The sequence below is a fragment of the Lagenorhynchus albirostris genome, chromosome 2 (genome assembly GCF_949774975.1).
Source record: "Lagenorhynchus albirostris chromosome 2, mLagAlb1.1, whole genome shotgun sequence".
NCBI lineage: Eukaryota > Metazoa > Chordata > Mammalia > Artiodactyla > Delphinidae > Lagenorhynchus > Lagenorhynchus albirostris.
In genome coordinates this window covers 50,852,045-50,869,497 of record NC_083096.1, presented here as the reverse complement: position 1 = coordinate 50,869,497, position 17,453 = coordinate 50,852,045, and the positions used below count along the sequence as shown (strand labels likewise).

The 17,453-nt window shown below is 38.2% G+C and overlaps 1 protein-coding gene across 5 annotated transcripts in view; it reads left to right on the top strand.

Annotated features, from left to right (window-relative positions):
* The window catches only part of RALGPS2 (Ral GEF with PH domain and SH3 binding motif 2), a 164,700-nt gene that overhangs the window by 129,133 nt on the left and 18,114 nt on the right, over window positions 1-17,453 (top strand). For all 5 annotated transcript variants that reach the window (XM_060132625.1, XM_060132614.1, XM_060132594.1 and 2 more), the window contains 3 exons: window positions 6,355-6,490; window positions 7,285-7,436; window positions 17,023-17,077. In XM_060132625.1, coding sequence (XP_059988608.1) covers window positions 6,355-6,490; window positions 7,285-7,436; window positions 17,023-17,077 — 343 coding nt within the window. The remainder of the gene's footprint in view (window positions 1-6,354; window positions 6,491-7,284; window positions 7,437-17,022; window positions 17,078-17,453) is intronic.

The window sequence follows — 17,453 nt, the reverse complement described above, 5'->3', positions numbered from 1 at the left end:
TAAGCTGCATGAGCTGCTTATAAATTTTGGAGATTAATCCTTTGTCCGTTGCTTCATTTGCAAATATTTTCTCCCATTCTGAGGGTTGTCTTTTGGTCTTGTTTATGGTTTCCTTTGCTGTGCAAAAGCTTTTAAGTTTCATTAGGTCCATTTGTTTACTTTTGTTTTTATTTCCATTTCTCTAGGAGGTGGGTCAAAAAGGACCTTGCTGTGATTTATGTCATAGAGTGTTCTGCCTATGTTTTCCTCTAAGAGTTTTATAGTTTCTGGCCTTACATTTAGGTCTTTAATCCATTTTGAGCTTATTTTTGTGTATGGTGTTAGGGAGTGATCTAATCTCATACTTTTACATGTAGCTGTCCAGATTTCCCAGCACCACTTATTGAATAGGCTGTCCTTTCTCCACTGTACATTTCTGCCTCCTTTGTCAAAGATAAGGTGACCATATGTGCGTGGGTTTATCTCTGGGCTTTCTATCCTGTTCCATTGATCTATATTTCTGTTTTTGTGCCAGTACCATACCGTCTTGATAACTGTAGCTTTGTAGTATAGTCTGAAGTCTGGGAGCCTGATTCCTCCAGTTCCTTCTTTCGTTCTCAAGATTGCTTTGGCTATTCGGGGTCTTTTGTGTTTCCATACAAATTGTGAAATTTTTTGTTCTAGTTCTGTGAAAAATGCCAGTGGTAGTTTGATAGGGATTGCATTGAATCTATAGATTGCTTTGGGTAGTAGAGTCATTTTCACAATGTTGATTCTTCCAATCCAAGAACATGGTATATCTCTCCATCTATTTGTATCATCTTTAATTTCTTTCATCAGTGTCTTATAATTTTCTGCATACAGATCTTTTGTCTCCTTAGGTAGGTTTATTCCTAGATATTTTATTCTTTTTGTTGCAATGGTAAATGGGAGTGTTTTCTTGATTTCACTTTCAGATTTTTCATCATTAGTATATAAGAATGCCAGAGATTTCTGTGCATTCATTTTGTATCCTGCCACTTTACCAAATTCATTGATTAGCTCTAGTAGTTTTCTGGTAGCATCTTTAGGGTTCTCTATGTATAGGATCATGTCATCTGCAAACAGTGATAGCTTTACTTCTTCTTTTCCGATTTGGATTCCTTTTATTTCCTTTTCTTCTCTGATTGCTGTGGCTAAAACTTCCAAAACTATGTTGAATAAGAGTGGTGAGAGTGGGCAACCTTGTCTTGTTCCTGATCTTAGTGGAAATGCTTTCAGTTTTTCACCATTGAGGATGATGTTTGCTGTGGGCTTGTCATATATGGCCTTTATTATGTTGAGGAAAGTTCCCTCTGTGCCTACTTTCTGCAGGGTTTTTATCATAAATGGGTGTTGAATTTTGTCAAAAGCTTTCTCTGCATCTATTGAGATGATCATATGGTTTTTCTCCTTCAGTTTGTTAATATGGTTTATCACATTGATAGATTTGCGTATATTGAAGAATCCTTGCATTCCTGGAATAAACCCCACTTGATCATGGTGTATGATCCTTTTAATGTGCTGTTGGATTCTGTTTGCTAGTATTTTGTTGAGGATTTTTGCATCTGTGTTCATCAGTGATATTGGCCTGTAGTTTTCTTTCTTTGTGACATCCTTGTCTGGTTTTGGTATCAAGGTGATGGTGGCCTCGTAGAAGGAGTTTGGGAGTTTTCCTCCCTCTGCTATATTTTGGAAGAGTTTCAGAAGGATAGGTGTTAGCTCTTCTCTAAATGTTTGATAGAATTCGCCTGTGAAACCATCTGGTCCTGGGCTTTTCTTTGTTGGAAGATTTTTAATCACAGTTTCAATTTCAGTGCTTGTGATTGGTCTGTTCATATTTTCTATTTCTTCCTGATTCAGTCTTGGCAGGTTGTGCATTTCTAAGAATTTGTCCATTTCTTCCAGATTGTCCATTTTATTGGCATAGAGTTGCTTGTAGTAATCTCTCATGATCTCTTTTATTTCTGCAGTGTCAGTTGTTACCTCTCCTTTTTCATTTCTAATTCTATTGATTTGAGTCTTCTCCCTTTTTTTCTTGATGAGTCTGGCTAGTGGTTTATCAATTTTGTTTATCTTCTCAAAGAACCAGCTTTTAGTTTTCTTGATCTTTGCTATTGTTTCCTTCATTTCTTTTTCATTTATTTCTGATCTGATTTTTATGATTTCTTTCCTTCTGCTAGCTTTGGGGTTTTTTTGTTCTTCTTTCTCCAATTGCTTGAGGTGCAAGGTTAGGTTGTTTATTCGAGATGTTTCCTGCTTCTTAAGGTGGGCTTGTATTGCTATAAACTTCCCCCTTAGAACTGCTTTTGCTGCATCCCACAGGTTTTGGGTCGTTGTGTCTCCATTGTCATTTGTTTCTAGGTATTTTTTGATTTCCTCTTTGATTTCTTCAGTGATCACTTCATTATTAAGTAGTGTATTGTTTAGCCTCCATGTGTTTGTATTTTTTACAGATCTTTTCCTGTAATTGATATCTAGTCTCATGGCGTTGTGGTCAGAAAAGATACTTGATACAATTTCAATTTTCTTAAATTTACCAAGGCTTGATTTGTGGCCCAAGATATGATCTATCCTGGAGAATGTTCCATGAGCACTTGAGAAAAATGTGTATTCTGTTGTTTTTGGATGGAATGTCCTATAAATATCAATTAACTCCATCTCGTTTAATGTATCATTTAAAGCTTGTGTTTCCTTATTTATTTTCATTTTGGATGATCTGTCCATTGGTGAAAGTGGGGTGTTAAAGTCCCCTACTATGAATGTGTTACTGTCGATTTCCCCTTTTATGGTTGTCAGTATTTGCCTTATGTATTGAGGTGCACCTATGTTGGGTGCATAAATATTTACAATTGTTGTATCTTCCTCTTGGATCAATCCCTTGATCATTATGTAGTGTCCTTCTTTGTCTCTTCTAATAGTCTTTGTTTTAAAGTCTATTTTGTCTGATATGAGAATTGCTACTCCAGCTTTCTTTTGGTTTCCATTTGCATGAAATACCTTTTTCCATCCCCTTACTTTCAGTCTGTATGTGTCTCTAGGTCTGAAGTGGGTCTCTTGTAGACAGCATACATATGGGTCTTGTTTTTGTATCCATTCAGCCAATCTGTGTCTTTTGGTGGGAGCATTTAATCCATTTACATTTAAGGTAATTATCGATATGTGTGTTCCTATTCCCATTTTCTTAATTGTTTTGGGTTCGTTATTGTAGGTCCTTTCCTTCTTTTGTGTTTCTTGCCTAGAGAAGTTCCTTTAGCAGTTGTTGTAGAGCTGGTTTGGTGGTGCTGAACTCTCTCAGCTTTTGCTTGTCTGTAAAGGTTTTAATTTCTCCATCAAATCTGAATGAGATCCTTGCTGGGTAGAGTAATCTTGGTTGCAGGTTTTTCTCCTTCATCACTTGCAATATGTCCTGCCACTCCCTTCTGGCTTGCAGAGTTTCTGCTGAAAGATCAGCTGTTAACCTTATGGGGATTCCCTTGTGTGTTATTTGTTGTTTTTCCCTTGCTGCTTTTAATATGTTTTCTTTGTATTTAATTTTTGACAGTTTGATTAATATGTGTCTTGGCGTATTTCTCCTTGGATTTTTCCTGTATGGGACTCTCTGTGCTTCCTGGGCTTGATTAACTATTTCCTTTCCCATATTAGGGAAGTTTTCAACTATAATCTCTTCAAATATTTTCTCAATCCCTTTCTTTTTCTCTTCTTCTTCTGGAACCCCTATAATTCGAATGTTGGTGCGTTTAATGTTGTCCCAGAGGTCTCTGAGACTGTCCTCAGTTCTTTTCATTCTTTTTTCTTTATTCTGCTCTGCAGTAGTTATTTCCACTATTTTATCTTCCAGGTCACTTATCCGTTCTTCTGCCTCAGTTATTCTGCTATTGATCCCATCTAGAGTACTTTTAATTTCATTTATTGTGTTGTTCATCGTTGCTTGTTTCATCTTTAGTTCTTCTAGGTCCTTGTTAACTGATTCTTGCAATTTGTCCATTCTATTGTCCATTCTATCTCCAAGATTTCGGATCAACCTTACTATCATTATTCTGAATTCTTTTTCAGGTAGACTGCCTATTTCCTCTTCATTTGTTAGGTCTGGTGGGTTTTTATCTTGCTCCTTCATCTGCTGTGTGTTTTTCTGTCTTTTCATTTTGCTTATCTTACTGTGTTTGGGGTCTCCTTTTTTGCAGGCTGAAGGTTCGTAGTTCCTGTTGTTTTTTGTGTCTGTCCCCAGTGGCTAAGGTTGGTTCAGTGGGTTGTGTAGGCTTCCTGGTGGAGGGTACTAGTGCCTGTGTTCTGGTGGATGAGGCTGGATCTTGTCTTTCTGGTGGGCAGGTCCACGTCTGGCGGTGTGTTTTGGGGTGTCTGTAGACTTATTATGATTTTGGGCAGCCTCTCTGCTAATGGGTGGGGTTGTGTTCCTGTCTTGCTAGTTGTTTGGCATAGGATGTCCAGCACTGTAGCTTGCTGGTCGTTGAGTGAAGCTGGGTGCTGGCATTGAGATGGAGATCTCTCCGAAATTTTTGCTTTTGATATTATGTGTAGCTGGGAGGCCTCTTGTGGACCCGTGTCCTGAAGTTGGCTCTCCCACCTCAGAGGCACAGCACTGACTCCTGGCTGCAGCACCAAGAGCCTTTCATCCACAGGGCTCCTTAATTTGGGATGATTCGTTGTCTATTCAAGTATTCCACAGATGCAGGGTATATCAAGTTGATTGTGGAGCTTTAATCCGCTGCTTCTGAGGCTGCTGGGAGAGATTTCCCTTTCTCTTCTTTGTTCTCACAGTTCCCAGGGGCTCAGCTTTAGATTTGGCCCCGCCTGTGCGTGTAGGTCGCCGGAGGGCGTCTGTTCTTTGCTCAGACAGGACGGGGTTAAAGGAGCCGCTGATTCGGAGGCTCTGGCTCACCCAAGCCGGGGGGGGGGGGGGGGGGGGGTAGGGAGGGTCACGGAGTGCGGGGGCGGGCCTGCAGCGGCAGAGGCCGGCGTGACGCTGCAGCCTGAGGCGAGCCGAGCGCTCTCCCGGGGGAGCCGTCCCCGGATCCCGGGACCCTGGCAGTGGTGGGCTGCACAGGCTCCCCGGAAGGGCGTGTGGCTAGTGACCTGTGTTCGCACACATGCCTCCTGGCTGCGGCAGCAGCGGCCTTAGCGTTCCATGTCCGTCTCTGGGCTCCGCACTCTTAGCCGCGTCTCGCGCCCGTCCCTGGAGCTCTCTCAAGCAGCGTTCTTAATCCCCTCCTCGTGCACCAGGAAACAAAGAGGGACGTAAAAGTCTTTTGCCTCTTCGGCAGGTCCAGACCCCTCCCCGGACTCTCTCCCGGCCAGCCGCGGCGCACCAACGCCCTGCAGGCTGTGTTCACGCCGCCAACTTCAGTCCTGTCAATTTTTTTTTTAATTTCACTCTAATACTGGACCAAGTACTGAAAATATTAAAAATAGTGTTAGTCCCTTAATTTTTATCTGTTGCATTACAATGGGGATTTATATGTATATCACACATAATCAAAAATATAAAATTGAAGAGAATTATTTATTTTTTAAGAATTCATAAGTAATAACCTTTTTAAAATTCTAAAACAGACCTTGGCACTAAGCTTTATATTATTGTATATTCTAAAAATATTTGGAGACCCATCTAATGAGGTATGAAGGAAGTGAGGGAACAAAGCCATGACAGTGTCTCAGGGGAAGAGTACTCCAAGCAGAGGAAATCATTTCAGTCTAAATCTGTTTAAGTTTGCTTTTCTTTTCAGTCTTAAGGTGATACTTTGCAAATCTGTACATTTTTGAGTTCCACTTTTTTAATTCCCATAAGCTTGAACAGTGTCAATATAGATTTAAATTCTAACTTGAATGCTTGACCTACCTACCCCTACACATTTTTTATCTAAGAAGAAGCTGGAAGCTGAAACTAAGAGTGAAGAAGTAATGTGTAAAATTAAATGAGCACTCAACTAGGATTCAGAAGACCTGAGTGTTTAGTCCAGGTTTCATCTGTGATATGAAATCCTTACCCCTTCTCTTCTAATTCTGCTGCTTCTTCTGTAAATGGGGAGGATATTTATACTGGCTACTTAGTGCAAGTAAAATAGATAGAAATTAATGGATATTGTATGTATTGAGGTTTGTGTTTTAAGATTCAGAAAATAAATATTTCTCTTGTTCAGTCTGTTAAGTAGAATTAATATTAAAATTTAAACCACACTTTATATTTCATATCAAAGGATTACAAATAAAACAATTTTTTTAAACCATGTAACAATTTCTTTCCCTCTCCCTCTCCCTCTCCCTGTGTGTGTGTGTCTATGTCTGTGTCTGTGTCTATGTCTGTGTGTGTCTCTCTCTCTTTTTTAATTTAACCCTTAGGTCCTGAAGTAGGAGCATCTCCACAAAGTGGAAGAAAAAGTGTGGCAGCTGAAGGAGCCTTGCTACCACAGACACCACCATCCCCTCGGAACCTGATTCCACATGGACATAGGAAGTGCCATAGCTTGGGTTATAAGTCAGCATTTTTAATTTTATCTTTCAAATTTTTGTGTTTTTTTTTAAGTTGGCTTTCTTTTCTATTTATTTTACTAGTTGGACAGAAAATAATGTCCTTGCATAGTTTTATTTGTGTAACAGTAGTCTTTTTCTGATTTAGTAAAATACCTTGTTTGCATAAAGGCATTTATTTCTTCCTTTACCTTAATTTGGAAATGAGCTTTTTCCAACAGTGCCTTCACATCTGGGGGAGAGAAATGAACATTACAGATCATCATCATAAATAAAATCAGGAAAGCAATATACCATTTTCATTTTAAATTATCATAAGTATCAAGAGTGATCACTTATCTTAACCCAAATAAGTCACTGTAAATGAAGCCTATAAAAATTGTTCTTTTTATTCCTAAATATAAAGAAAGGGAAACTGATTTTTTGTTTAGCTTTGCAAGATTGTTTTCTCAAAATGGAGCCCAAGGTTCACCTTTGCCATGATTTTTGTGAAAATTTAATAGCTATTTTCCAAAAGTGAATGTGAAAACAATTTTTAATGTACCCAAGAATCAAGATAAAATTAAAGTATTCTCTGTTACATAGGAAGATATGGCCTAGTTTCCTAAAAAGCTTTCCCTAAACTGTTAGTTTGAGGCTCTCATGATAAAATCTGTGTGTTCATTAGTATGAGAGTTCGGAAGTAAGTTCAGGATAGCAGGTAAATCTTTTATATCCTGAATCTTTATATAAGAGTATCTTTTATATCCTGAATTAGTAACAGTAATAAAAGATATGAAAAATATTTCTCTTTGTTTCCAGTTTCATTCATAAAATGAACACAGCAGAGTTTAAGAGTGCAACGTTCCCAAATGCAGGGCCAAGACATCTATTAGATGATAGCGTCATGGAGCCCCATGCACCATCTCGAGGCCAAGCTGAAAGCTCTACTCTTTCTAGTGGAATATCAATAGGTGAGAAATAATTCTCTGAGAGGGTTCCAACTTAATGAAAAATAAGATTTTTAATAAAACTCAGCTGGGAATGAGTAATTAACCCTACTACAAGTAGAAAAAAATTGATAAAAGCTAAGTAGCAAAGTAGATAATGAGATGATACTACTAGTAGCTACTGAAGTTAATAATTCGTAATTGTTTGAAAAGTGCTTGATGGTTTGACTTCGAAGGGGGAGGCATTTGAGGAGTGGTGAGAAGAGAACATGTGCTGATTGAATTGGTTACTGCATGTAGTTGGAATGTGGGAATGAGGAAAAGGGCAGATCAAGTATGACCCTCGGTTTCTTAGATTAAGCAACTAGTTAGATGGTGGTGCTGTGACCAAGGCAGAGAACACTAGAAGAGCAGCCATTTGTAAATGTCAAGGTATTTGTGAAGGATGACTAGGTTTGGGGAATTAAGAATTATGTTTTGGACATGTTTGGTCCATATTGAGTTGTCAGGTAGGTAATTGAATGTATGAATCTGGCACTTAATGGGGTGAGGTCAGGTTTGTAGATACACGTATGAGAATTAGCATATTTATAGTATTTCAAGCCATGAGACTGGATGAGGTCACCTAGGGAGAGAATGTAAATAAATAAGAAAGACATTCTAACATTTGGAAGTGTGATTTAAAAAAAAAATTGCTTCTTTTAATGGTGGGCCATCAAAGGAAACTTCAAAGGAAAAAAACAGTGTGGTATCACAAAAGCCCAGTAGAGGAGGTGTCTCTGAAGGGCAGGAAGTGTTGAATGTATCAATATAAAGTGCACAGAAGAGAAGTAAGGTGAGAATGGGAGTTGATCACTGGATTTGGCAAGATCAAAGTCACTGGGTGCCTCAGATGGTGGGGGGTGGAGCACCAGCAACGTCGAAGACGCATCAGCCAGGGTGAGCGTGATGATGACGTAGCTTTCAAGAGTGGGTTCCTTGGTTTGAATGTCTGAAAAGCTTGTGGCAGGTTTTCAACAGGTGCAAGTATTGAAAGATCTGATTCTCAAGTACAACCCTTCAATGATCCCAAAGGGTAACAACACTCCCAGAGCCACTGCAAGATTTACTTGATGTTACAAAGAAAAAGAAACAATTTTCTCTAACATGTTTTGACTTTTATTTAGCCTCCTCCAAAGCATCGACAGTCTGCAGTCAGAACCCAGTTCATTGCACTGACATCCTTCGGATGTTCTCTCAGAAGGTTCAGTTTAGCCTGAGGTCTCACTGCCACAAATGTGGTCGCCCCCCCATTCAGGCACCGGAAGCACCGTAAAGCAGTTGTCGTTGTCAACATCGTTATCATACTAGGGTTACCAAGAGAGAAGAACCGGGGTTTTGGGGCTTGGCGGGAGAGCCAAGTCCAGGACGTTGGACCACCAGAGACCTCCAGGCCCCATGTAATATTAATTGGCAAGAGCTCTCCTAGAGATCTCCAGCTCAACCCTAAGACCCAACTCCACCCAACAGCCAGCAAGCTCCAGTGCTGGAGGCCCCACGCCAAACAACTAGCAAGACAGGAACACAACCACGCGCATTAGCAGACAGGCTGCCTAAAGTCATACTAAGTTCACAGACACCCCAAAACACACCACCGGACTCAGCCCTGCCCACCAGAGGGACAAGATCTAGCCCCACCCACCAGAACACAGGCACCAGTCCCCCCAGCCAGGAAGCCTACACAGGCCCCTGAACCAACCTAACCCACTGGGGGCAGACACCAGAAATAAGAAGAAAAATGAACCTGCAGGCAGCGAAAAGGAGACCCCAAACACAATAAGCTAAACAAAATGAGAAGACAGAGAAATATGCAGCAGATGAAGGAGCAAGGTAAAAACCCACCACACCAAACAAATGAAGAGGAAATAGGCAGTCTACCTGAAAACGAATTCAGAGTGATGATCATAAAAATGATCCAAAATCTCGGAAATACAATGGAGAAAATACAAGAAATGTTTAACGAGGACCTAGAAGAACTAAAGAGCAGACAAACAGTGATGAACAACACAATAAAGGAAATTAAAGATACCCTAAAAGGAATCAGTGCAGAATAACTGAGGTAGAAAAACGGATAAGTGACCTGGAAGATAGAATAGTGGAAATAACTGCCACAGAGCAGAATAAAGAAAAAGGAAGGAAAAGAATTGAGGACAGTCCCAGAGACCTCTGGGACAACATTAAACGCACCAACATTCAAATGATAGGGGTCCCAGAAGAAGAGAAAAACAAAGGGTCTGAGAAAATATTTGAAGAGATTGTAGTCAAAAACTTCCCAAACATGGGAAGGGAAATAGTCAAGTCCAGGAAGCTCAGAGAGTCCCATACAGGATAAACCCAAGGAGAAACATGCCGAGACACATGTTAATCAAACTATCAAAAATTAAATACAAAGAAAAAATATTAAAAGCAGCAAGGGAAAAGCAACAAACAACATACAAAAGAATTCCCGTATGGTTAACAGCTGATCTTTCAGCAGAAACTCTGCAAGCCAGAAGGGAGTGGCAGGACCTATTTAAAGTGATGAAGGAGGAAAACCTACAACCAAGATTAGTCTACCCAGCAAGAATCTCATTCAGATTCGACAGAGAAATTAAAACCTTTACAGACAAGCAAAAGCTAAGAGAATTCAGCACCACCAAACCAGCTTTACAACAAATGCTAAAGGAACTTCTCTGGGCAGGAAACACAAGAGAAGGAACAGACCAATAAAAACGAAAGAAAAACAGTTAAGAAAATGGTGATATGAACATACATACATATCGATAATTACCTTAAATGTGAATGGATTAAATGCTCCAACCAAAAGACACAGACTGGCTGAATGGATACAAAAATAAGACCCATATATATGCTGTCTACAAGAGACCCACTTCAGACCTAAGGACACATACAGACTGAAAGTGAGGGGATGGAGAAAGATAATCCATGCAAATGGAAATCAAAGGAAAGCTGGGAGTAGCTATACTCATATCAGACAAAATAGACTTTAAAATAAAGACTATTACAAGAGACAAGGAAGGACACTACATAATGATCAAGGAATCCATCCAAGAAGATAATGTAACAATTGTAAATATTTGTGCACCCAACATAGGAGCACCTAAATACATAAGGCAAATGCTAACAGCCATAAAAGGGGAAATTGACAGTTACAATCACAGTAGGGGACTTTAACACCCTGCTTACACCAATGCACAGCTCATCCAAAATGAAAATAAATAAGGAAACACAAGCTTTAAATGACACAGTAGACCAGATGGACTTAATTGATATTTATAGGACAGTCCATCCAAAAATAATAGAGTACACTTTCTTCTAAAGTGCTCATGGAACATTCTCCAGAATAGATCATATCTTGGGTCACAAATCAAGCCTCGGTAAATTTAAGAAAATTGAAATCATATCAGCTATCTTTTCCGCCCCCAGTGCTATGAGGCTAGATAGCAGGAAAAAAAAACTAAATTACAGGGAAAAAACTAAAAAGTACAAACCCATGGAGGCTAAACAATACACTACTAAATAACCAGGAGATCACTGAAGAAATCAAAGAGGAAATCAAAAACTACCTAGAAACAAATGACAATGAAAACACGACGACCCAAAACCTATGGGATACAGCAAAAGCAGTTCTAAGAGGGAAGTTTATAGCTGTACAATCCTACCTCAAGAAACAAGAAAAATCTCAAATAAACAACCTAACCTTACATCTAAAGCAATTAGAGAAAGAAGAATAAAAGAACCCCGAAGTTAGCAGAAGGGAAGAAATCATAAAGGTCAGATCAGAAGTAAATGAAAAAGAAACAAAGAAAACAATAGCAAAGATCAATAAAACTAAAAGCTGGTTCTTTAAGAAGATAAAATTGATAAACCATTAGCCAGACTCATCAGGAAAAAGGAGAAGACATAAATCAACAGAATTAGAAATGAAAAAGGAAAAGTAACAACTGACACTGCAGAAATGCAAAGGATCATGACAGACTACTGCAGACAGCTATATGCCAATAAAATGGATAACCTGGAAGAAATGGACAAATTCTTAGAAAAGTACAACCCTCCAAGACTGAACCAGGAAGAAATAGAAAATATGAACAGACCAATCACAAGCACTGAAATTGAAACTGTGATTAAAAGTCTTCCAACAAACAAAAGCCCAGGACAGGTGGCTTCACAGGTGAATTCTATCAAACATTTAGAGAAGAGCTAACACCTGTCCTTCTCAAACTCTTCCAAAATATAGCACAGGGAGGAACACTCCCAAACTCATTCTATGAGGCCACCATCACCCTGATACCAAAACCAGACAAAGATGTCACAAAAAAAGAAAACTACAGGCCAGTATCACTGATGAACATAGGTGCAAAAATCCTCAACGAAATACTAGCAAACAGAATCCAACAGCACATTTAAAGGATCATACACCATGATCAAGTGAGGTTTTTCCCAGGAATGCAAGGATTCTTTAATATATGCAAATCAGTCAATGTGATACACCATGTTAACAAACTGAAGGATAAAAACCATATGATAATCTCAATAGATGCAGAAAAAGCTTTTGACAAAATTCAACACCCATTTATGATAAAAACTCTCCAGAAATTGGGCATAGAGGGAACCTACCTCAACGTAATAAAGGCCATATATGACAAACCCACAGCCAACATCATTCTCAGTGGTGAAAAACTGAAACCATTTCCTCTAAGATCAGGAACAAGACAAGGGTGCCCACTCTCTCCACTGTTATTCAACTGAGTTTTCAAAGCTTTAGCCACGGCAATCAGAGAAGAAAAAGAAATAAAAGGAATCCAAATCGGAAAAAAAGAAGTAAAGCTGTCATTGTTTGCAGATGACATGATACTATACACAGAGAATCCTAAAGATACCACCAGAAAACTACTAGAGCTAATCAATGAATTTGGTTAAGTAGCAGGATACAAAAGTAATGCACAGAAATCTCTTGCATTCCTATACACTAACAACAAAAATTCAGAAAGAAAAATTAAGGAAACACTCCCATTTACCATTGGAACAAAAAGAATAAAGTACCTAGGAATAAACTGACCTAAGGAGAGAAAAGACCTGTATGCAGAAAACTGTAAGACACTGATGAAAGAAGTCAAAGGCAATACAAACAGATGGAGAGATGCACCATGTTCTTGGATTGGAAGAATCAACATTGTGAAAATGACTATACTACCCAAAGCAATCTACAGATTCAATGCAATCCCTATCAAACTACCAATGGGGGCCTTCCCTGGTGGCGCAGTGGTTGAGAGTCCACCTGCCAATGCAGGGGACGCAGGTTTGTGCCCCGGTCCAGGAAGATCCCATGTGCCGCGGAGCGGCTGGGCCCATGAGCCATGGCCACTGAGCCTGCGTGTCCAGAGCCTGTGCTCGCGACGGGAGAGGCCAGAACAGTGAGAGGCCCACGTACCACTAAAAAAAAAAAAAAAAAAAAAAAAAAAAAAAAAAAAATCTGTTCGGCAATCAAACTACCAATGGCATTTTTCACAGAACTAGAACAAAAAATTTTACAATTCGTATGGAGACAAAAAAGACCCCAAATAGCCAAAGCAATCTTAAGAAAGAAAAACGGAGCTGGAGGAATCAGCCTCCCTCACTTCAGACTATACTACAAAACTACAGTAATCAAGACAGTATGGTACTGGCACAAAAACAGAAATTAAGATCAATGGAACAGGATAGAAAGCCCAGAGATAGAAAACCCACACACCTATGGTCACCTTATCTTTGACAAAGGAAGCAAGAATATACAGTGGAGAAAAGACAGCCTCTTCAATAAGTAGTGCTGGGAAAACTGGACAGCTACATGTAAAAGAATGAATTTAGAACACTTCCTGACACCGTACACAAAAATAAACTCAAAAAGGATTAAAGACCTCAATCTAAGGCCAGACACTACAAAACTCTTAGAGGAAAATAGAGGCAGAACACTCTGTGACATAAATCACAGCAAGATCCTTTTTGACCCACCTCCTAGAGTAATGGAAAAAGAAACAAAAGTAAACAAATGGGTCCTAATGAAACGTAAAAGCTTTTGCACAGCAAAGGAAACCATAAACTAGACAAAAAGGCAACCCTTAGAGTGGGAGAAAATATTTTCAAACAAAGCAACTGACAGGATTAATCTCCAAAATATACGAGTAGCTCATGCAGCTCAATAACAAAAAAACAAACAACCCAATCCAAAAATGGGCAGAAGAGCTAAATAGACATTTCTCCAAAGAAGATATACCGAGTGCCAACAAACACATGAAAGAATGCTCAACATCATTAATCATTAGAGAAATAACAAATCAAAACTACAATGAGATATCATCTCACACCAGTCAGAATGGCCATCATCAAAAAATCTAGAAACAAATGCTGGAGAGGGTGTGGAGAAAAGGGAGCCCTCTTGCACTGTTGGTGAGAATGTAAACTGATGAGCCACTATGGAGAACAGTATGGAGTTTCCTTAAAAAACTAAAAATAGAGCTACCATATGACCCAGCAATCCCACTACTGGGCATATACCCAGAGAAAACTGTAATTCAGGTGGAGACATGTCGCACAATGTTCACTGCAGCATTAATTACAATAAATAGCCAGGACATGGAAGCACCCTAAATGTCCATCAACAGATGAATGGGTAAAGAAAATGCGGCACATGTGTACAATGGAATATTACTCAGCCATAAAAAGAAACGAAATTGAGTTATTTGTAGTGAGGTGGATGGATGGACCTAGAGTCTGTCATACAGAGTGAAGTAAGTCAGAAAGAGAAAAACAAATATCGTATGCTAACGCGTATATATGGAATCTAAAAGAAAAAAAAATGATTCTGAGGAACCTGGTGACAGGACAGGAATAAAGACGCACGCAGACGTAGAGAATGGACTTGAGGACACGGGGCCGGGGGAGAAGCTGGGACAAAGTGAGAGAGTGGCATTGACATATATACAGTACCAATTGTAAAATAGATAGCTAGTGGGAAACAGCTGCATAGCACAGGGAGATCAGCTAGGTGCTTTTACCACCTAGAGGGGTGGGATAGGGAGGGTGGGAGGAAGACGCAAGAGGGAGGGGATATTGGGATATATGTATACATATAGCTGATTCACTTTGTTATACAGCAGAAACTAACACCACATTGTAAAGCAATTATGCTCCAATAAAGATGTAAAAGAAACAAAAAAAAGTCACTTGGTGACCTTGACAAGATTTGCTTTATAGAGTAGTATGGGCAAAGCTTGGAGATTGGAGAATGAGAGGTAAGAAAATAGGGATAGCTATTATGGAGTGGGAGCAGAAAATTGGGACTGGAAAAGGATGTGAGATTAAGAGAGGAATTTGTTTGGTTTTACTTCCTAAACTTTTATTTATTTTCTGAACCTTCTAGATGAGCATTATTTCTTTGGATGTTTGGAGTTAGGAAATCTCCATACAGTGTTATTTTTATTTTTAAAAAGCAATAATGGAAGAAAATGTCTTCTTCTGTGATGAATTGCCAGGTTTCTCAAAGGCTAAGCCTATTATAATTAATATGATCATTTCAATATTGATGAACAGTCAATAGAAAGAAATGTAGGAGTTCATTTTCTTGAACATGTTGACTTCCTTTAACGCTTGAGTTTCAAACCCTGAAAGTGAAATTGCTTTGGAGCTGGAATGCTCCATTCAGCAGTTTTATTCCAATATTCCCCTTTTTATAAATACAAATGATGACAAAATTTACAAAACAGAAGACAAGTTGGCCTCTTGAAGTATGTCTCTGTTAATACTGTGAATTGCCTATATGTAAATATCAACCTCAATCTGAAAAAATGATACACAGAATAATTTTGCAAGAAAGAGAGGAAGAACCTTTTTCCAATTAAAAATGTGTTACACTTATGGAATTTAGCCTGTCACTTTAAGCCAAAAATAGTAATTTTAAAAATTACAGCTCTCAATTCAGTACAGAATATTTGGCTTTTCTGTAATACTTATCATAAGTATTATAATGATTATTATCCTCTATTTGTGGCTTTTACTTTCCATAGATGTTCTTTTTGTTACCACAAGATAGTTATCTAGTTCTTTCATTCCATGACAGTTAGTGTCTTAGTTTAGAGACCTGTCTTTTAGAACAAGAAGAGGCTAATTCAATTTTTGCCTTTGTATTTATTGTTCAATTATTCCAAGGCTAAGGAGATAAGCAGTAGAGATTGTTACATCTTTGTTTATAAATTAAAAACATTAGACATAGGCATTACCTTCCAGGGTGTTTGCTTTAAAACATTCTGAAAAGAAAGTCTATAACCATAGATGGTAGTTGTTAATACACACGCGCAATTCATAATCACAAAAAGGTTTTTTCCTCAGCTGTAACTTTTACATACAATATTAATATATCCCTTGGAGGCTTTGAGAAAGTACTCTGGAGAAATTAACCAGTGCTTGGGACTATGGCCTCTAACGTTTTTTAACATGGTATATATGTCCTAGGTAACCTAAAGTAGTCTTGCCCAGCTAAAGGAGGTGTATCCACTCTGAACTTCATGCTTCTGGAAGAAACTTTTATTTTCTACAAATAAGTCATACTAACTATGCTTAAATTTTCAGTCTTTATCACATAATTCTACATCAAAAGATAACCTACAAGACCCCACTGCCAGCAACAGATTACTTGCAGTTTCTTATCTGAACCACACAACCAGAAAATTACTTCAGTGACTGTTACTCAGTTCTTCAAAGAATGGGACGTAACTCATGCCATTCTAAATGCATGGAAGAGGTGTTATTCCATCACATATAATGGGTTCCTTATAGTAGTCAAGTTTGAGCCTCTCACAGAACCCTGGTTGTGAAAGTCTGATAGACGATTCAACTTGATACATAAGGGACATATTAATTATTGATTTTATTGAGAGCCAGTATTATCTTTAAAATAACTTTTAAATCAACCTAAGCTGTTTTGGACTCTCCAAATTCTTTCCCCTCAGATTAAGCTAATTTAAAACTTTCTATTTTAACTGATATTCTGGGTCTCTTAAGAGAAACTTTTACATTGTTATGGCACCTTTTTTTTTTTTTTTCCCCTGAATTTAAGGATTCTGTCCTCTTCTGCCTTGCCCCCAAAGGCAAAAATTGAACGTCATTAAGCTTTTTTATCCTTAGGGTAGTAATGGGTTTTTTAAAAAGTACAAAGGGAAGTAGTATACCATGAACCTGTAAGAAATGCATAATTATATTGGTCTTAAATTATGGCAAACCTAATAAGGAAAAATTTTGTGCTTATGTACATTCTCTGGTGGTAGGAAAAGTGTTTGCTAATGAATTTAAGCCGTAACTATACATGCAAAAATGTTTTATGCTCTTTTGTTATTTTGGGTAGTCTTGTCAACTCTGTTCTAATATATTGCAAAATAAATCAAGCACATGATATTAGAATGAAGAATTGATATGTGGATGTTCACCCACAAATAATGTGACTGTCATTTTATAAGCACCATTAGAGTATTTATTTTTAAAAGACAACATCCAAACCCTAATTACGATGTTTAAAAAATAAGATAACTTTTGATTTTAGGTAGCAGTGATGGCTCTGAACTAAGTGAAGAGACTTCATGGCCTGCTTTTGAAAGGTAAGAAAAATTGCCCATTTAAACTATTTTGAGTTTATTTTGTCTGTCTTAAAGTATATGATAATGTGAATTTAAAGACATAATATTTATCACATATCTCCAAGGGACTATTTTAGGCTTCCTGCTGGTGGCAAAAAAAAAAAAGTTAATATTTAAGCCTGGAATTTAGTGTTAATTAGTAAAGACATGTTTATTTGGAGGCTTGACACATATATTTGAATTTTAGTACATTTTAAATTGTAACTTAAAAATAATAATAACCAATCACAGCTTACCTACATATGTGTACAAAAAAAATTATTTCCTTAAATTATGGTTCATTTAAGTAATTTTAAGGCATTTAGTGGAGTGGTCAACTTCATTCATTCTCAGTTAA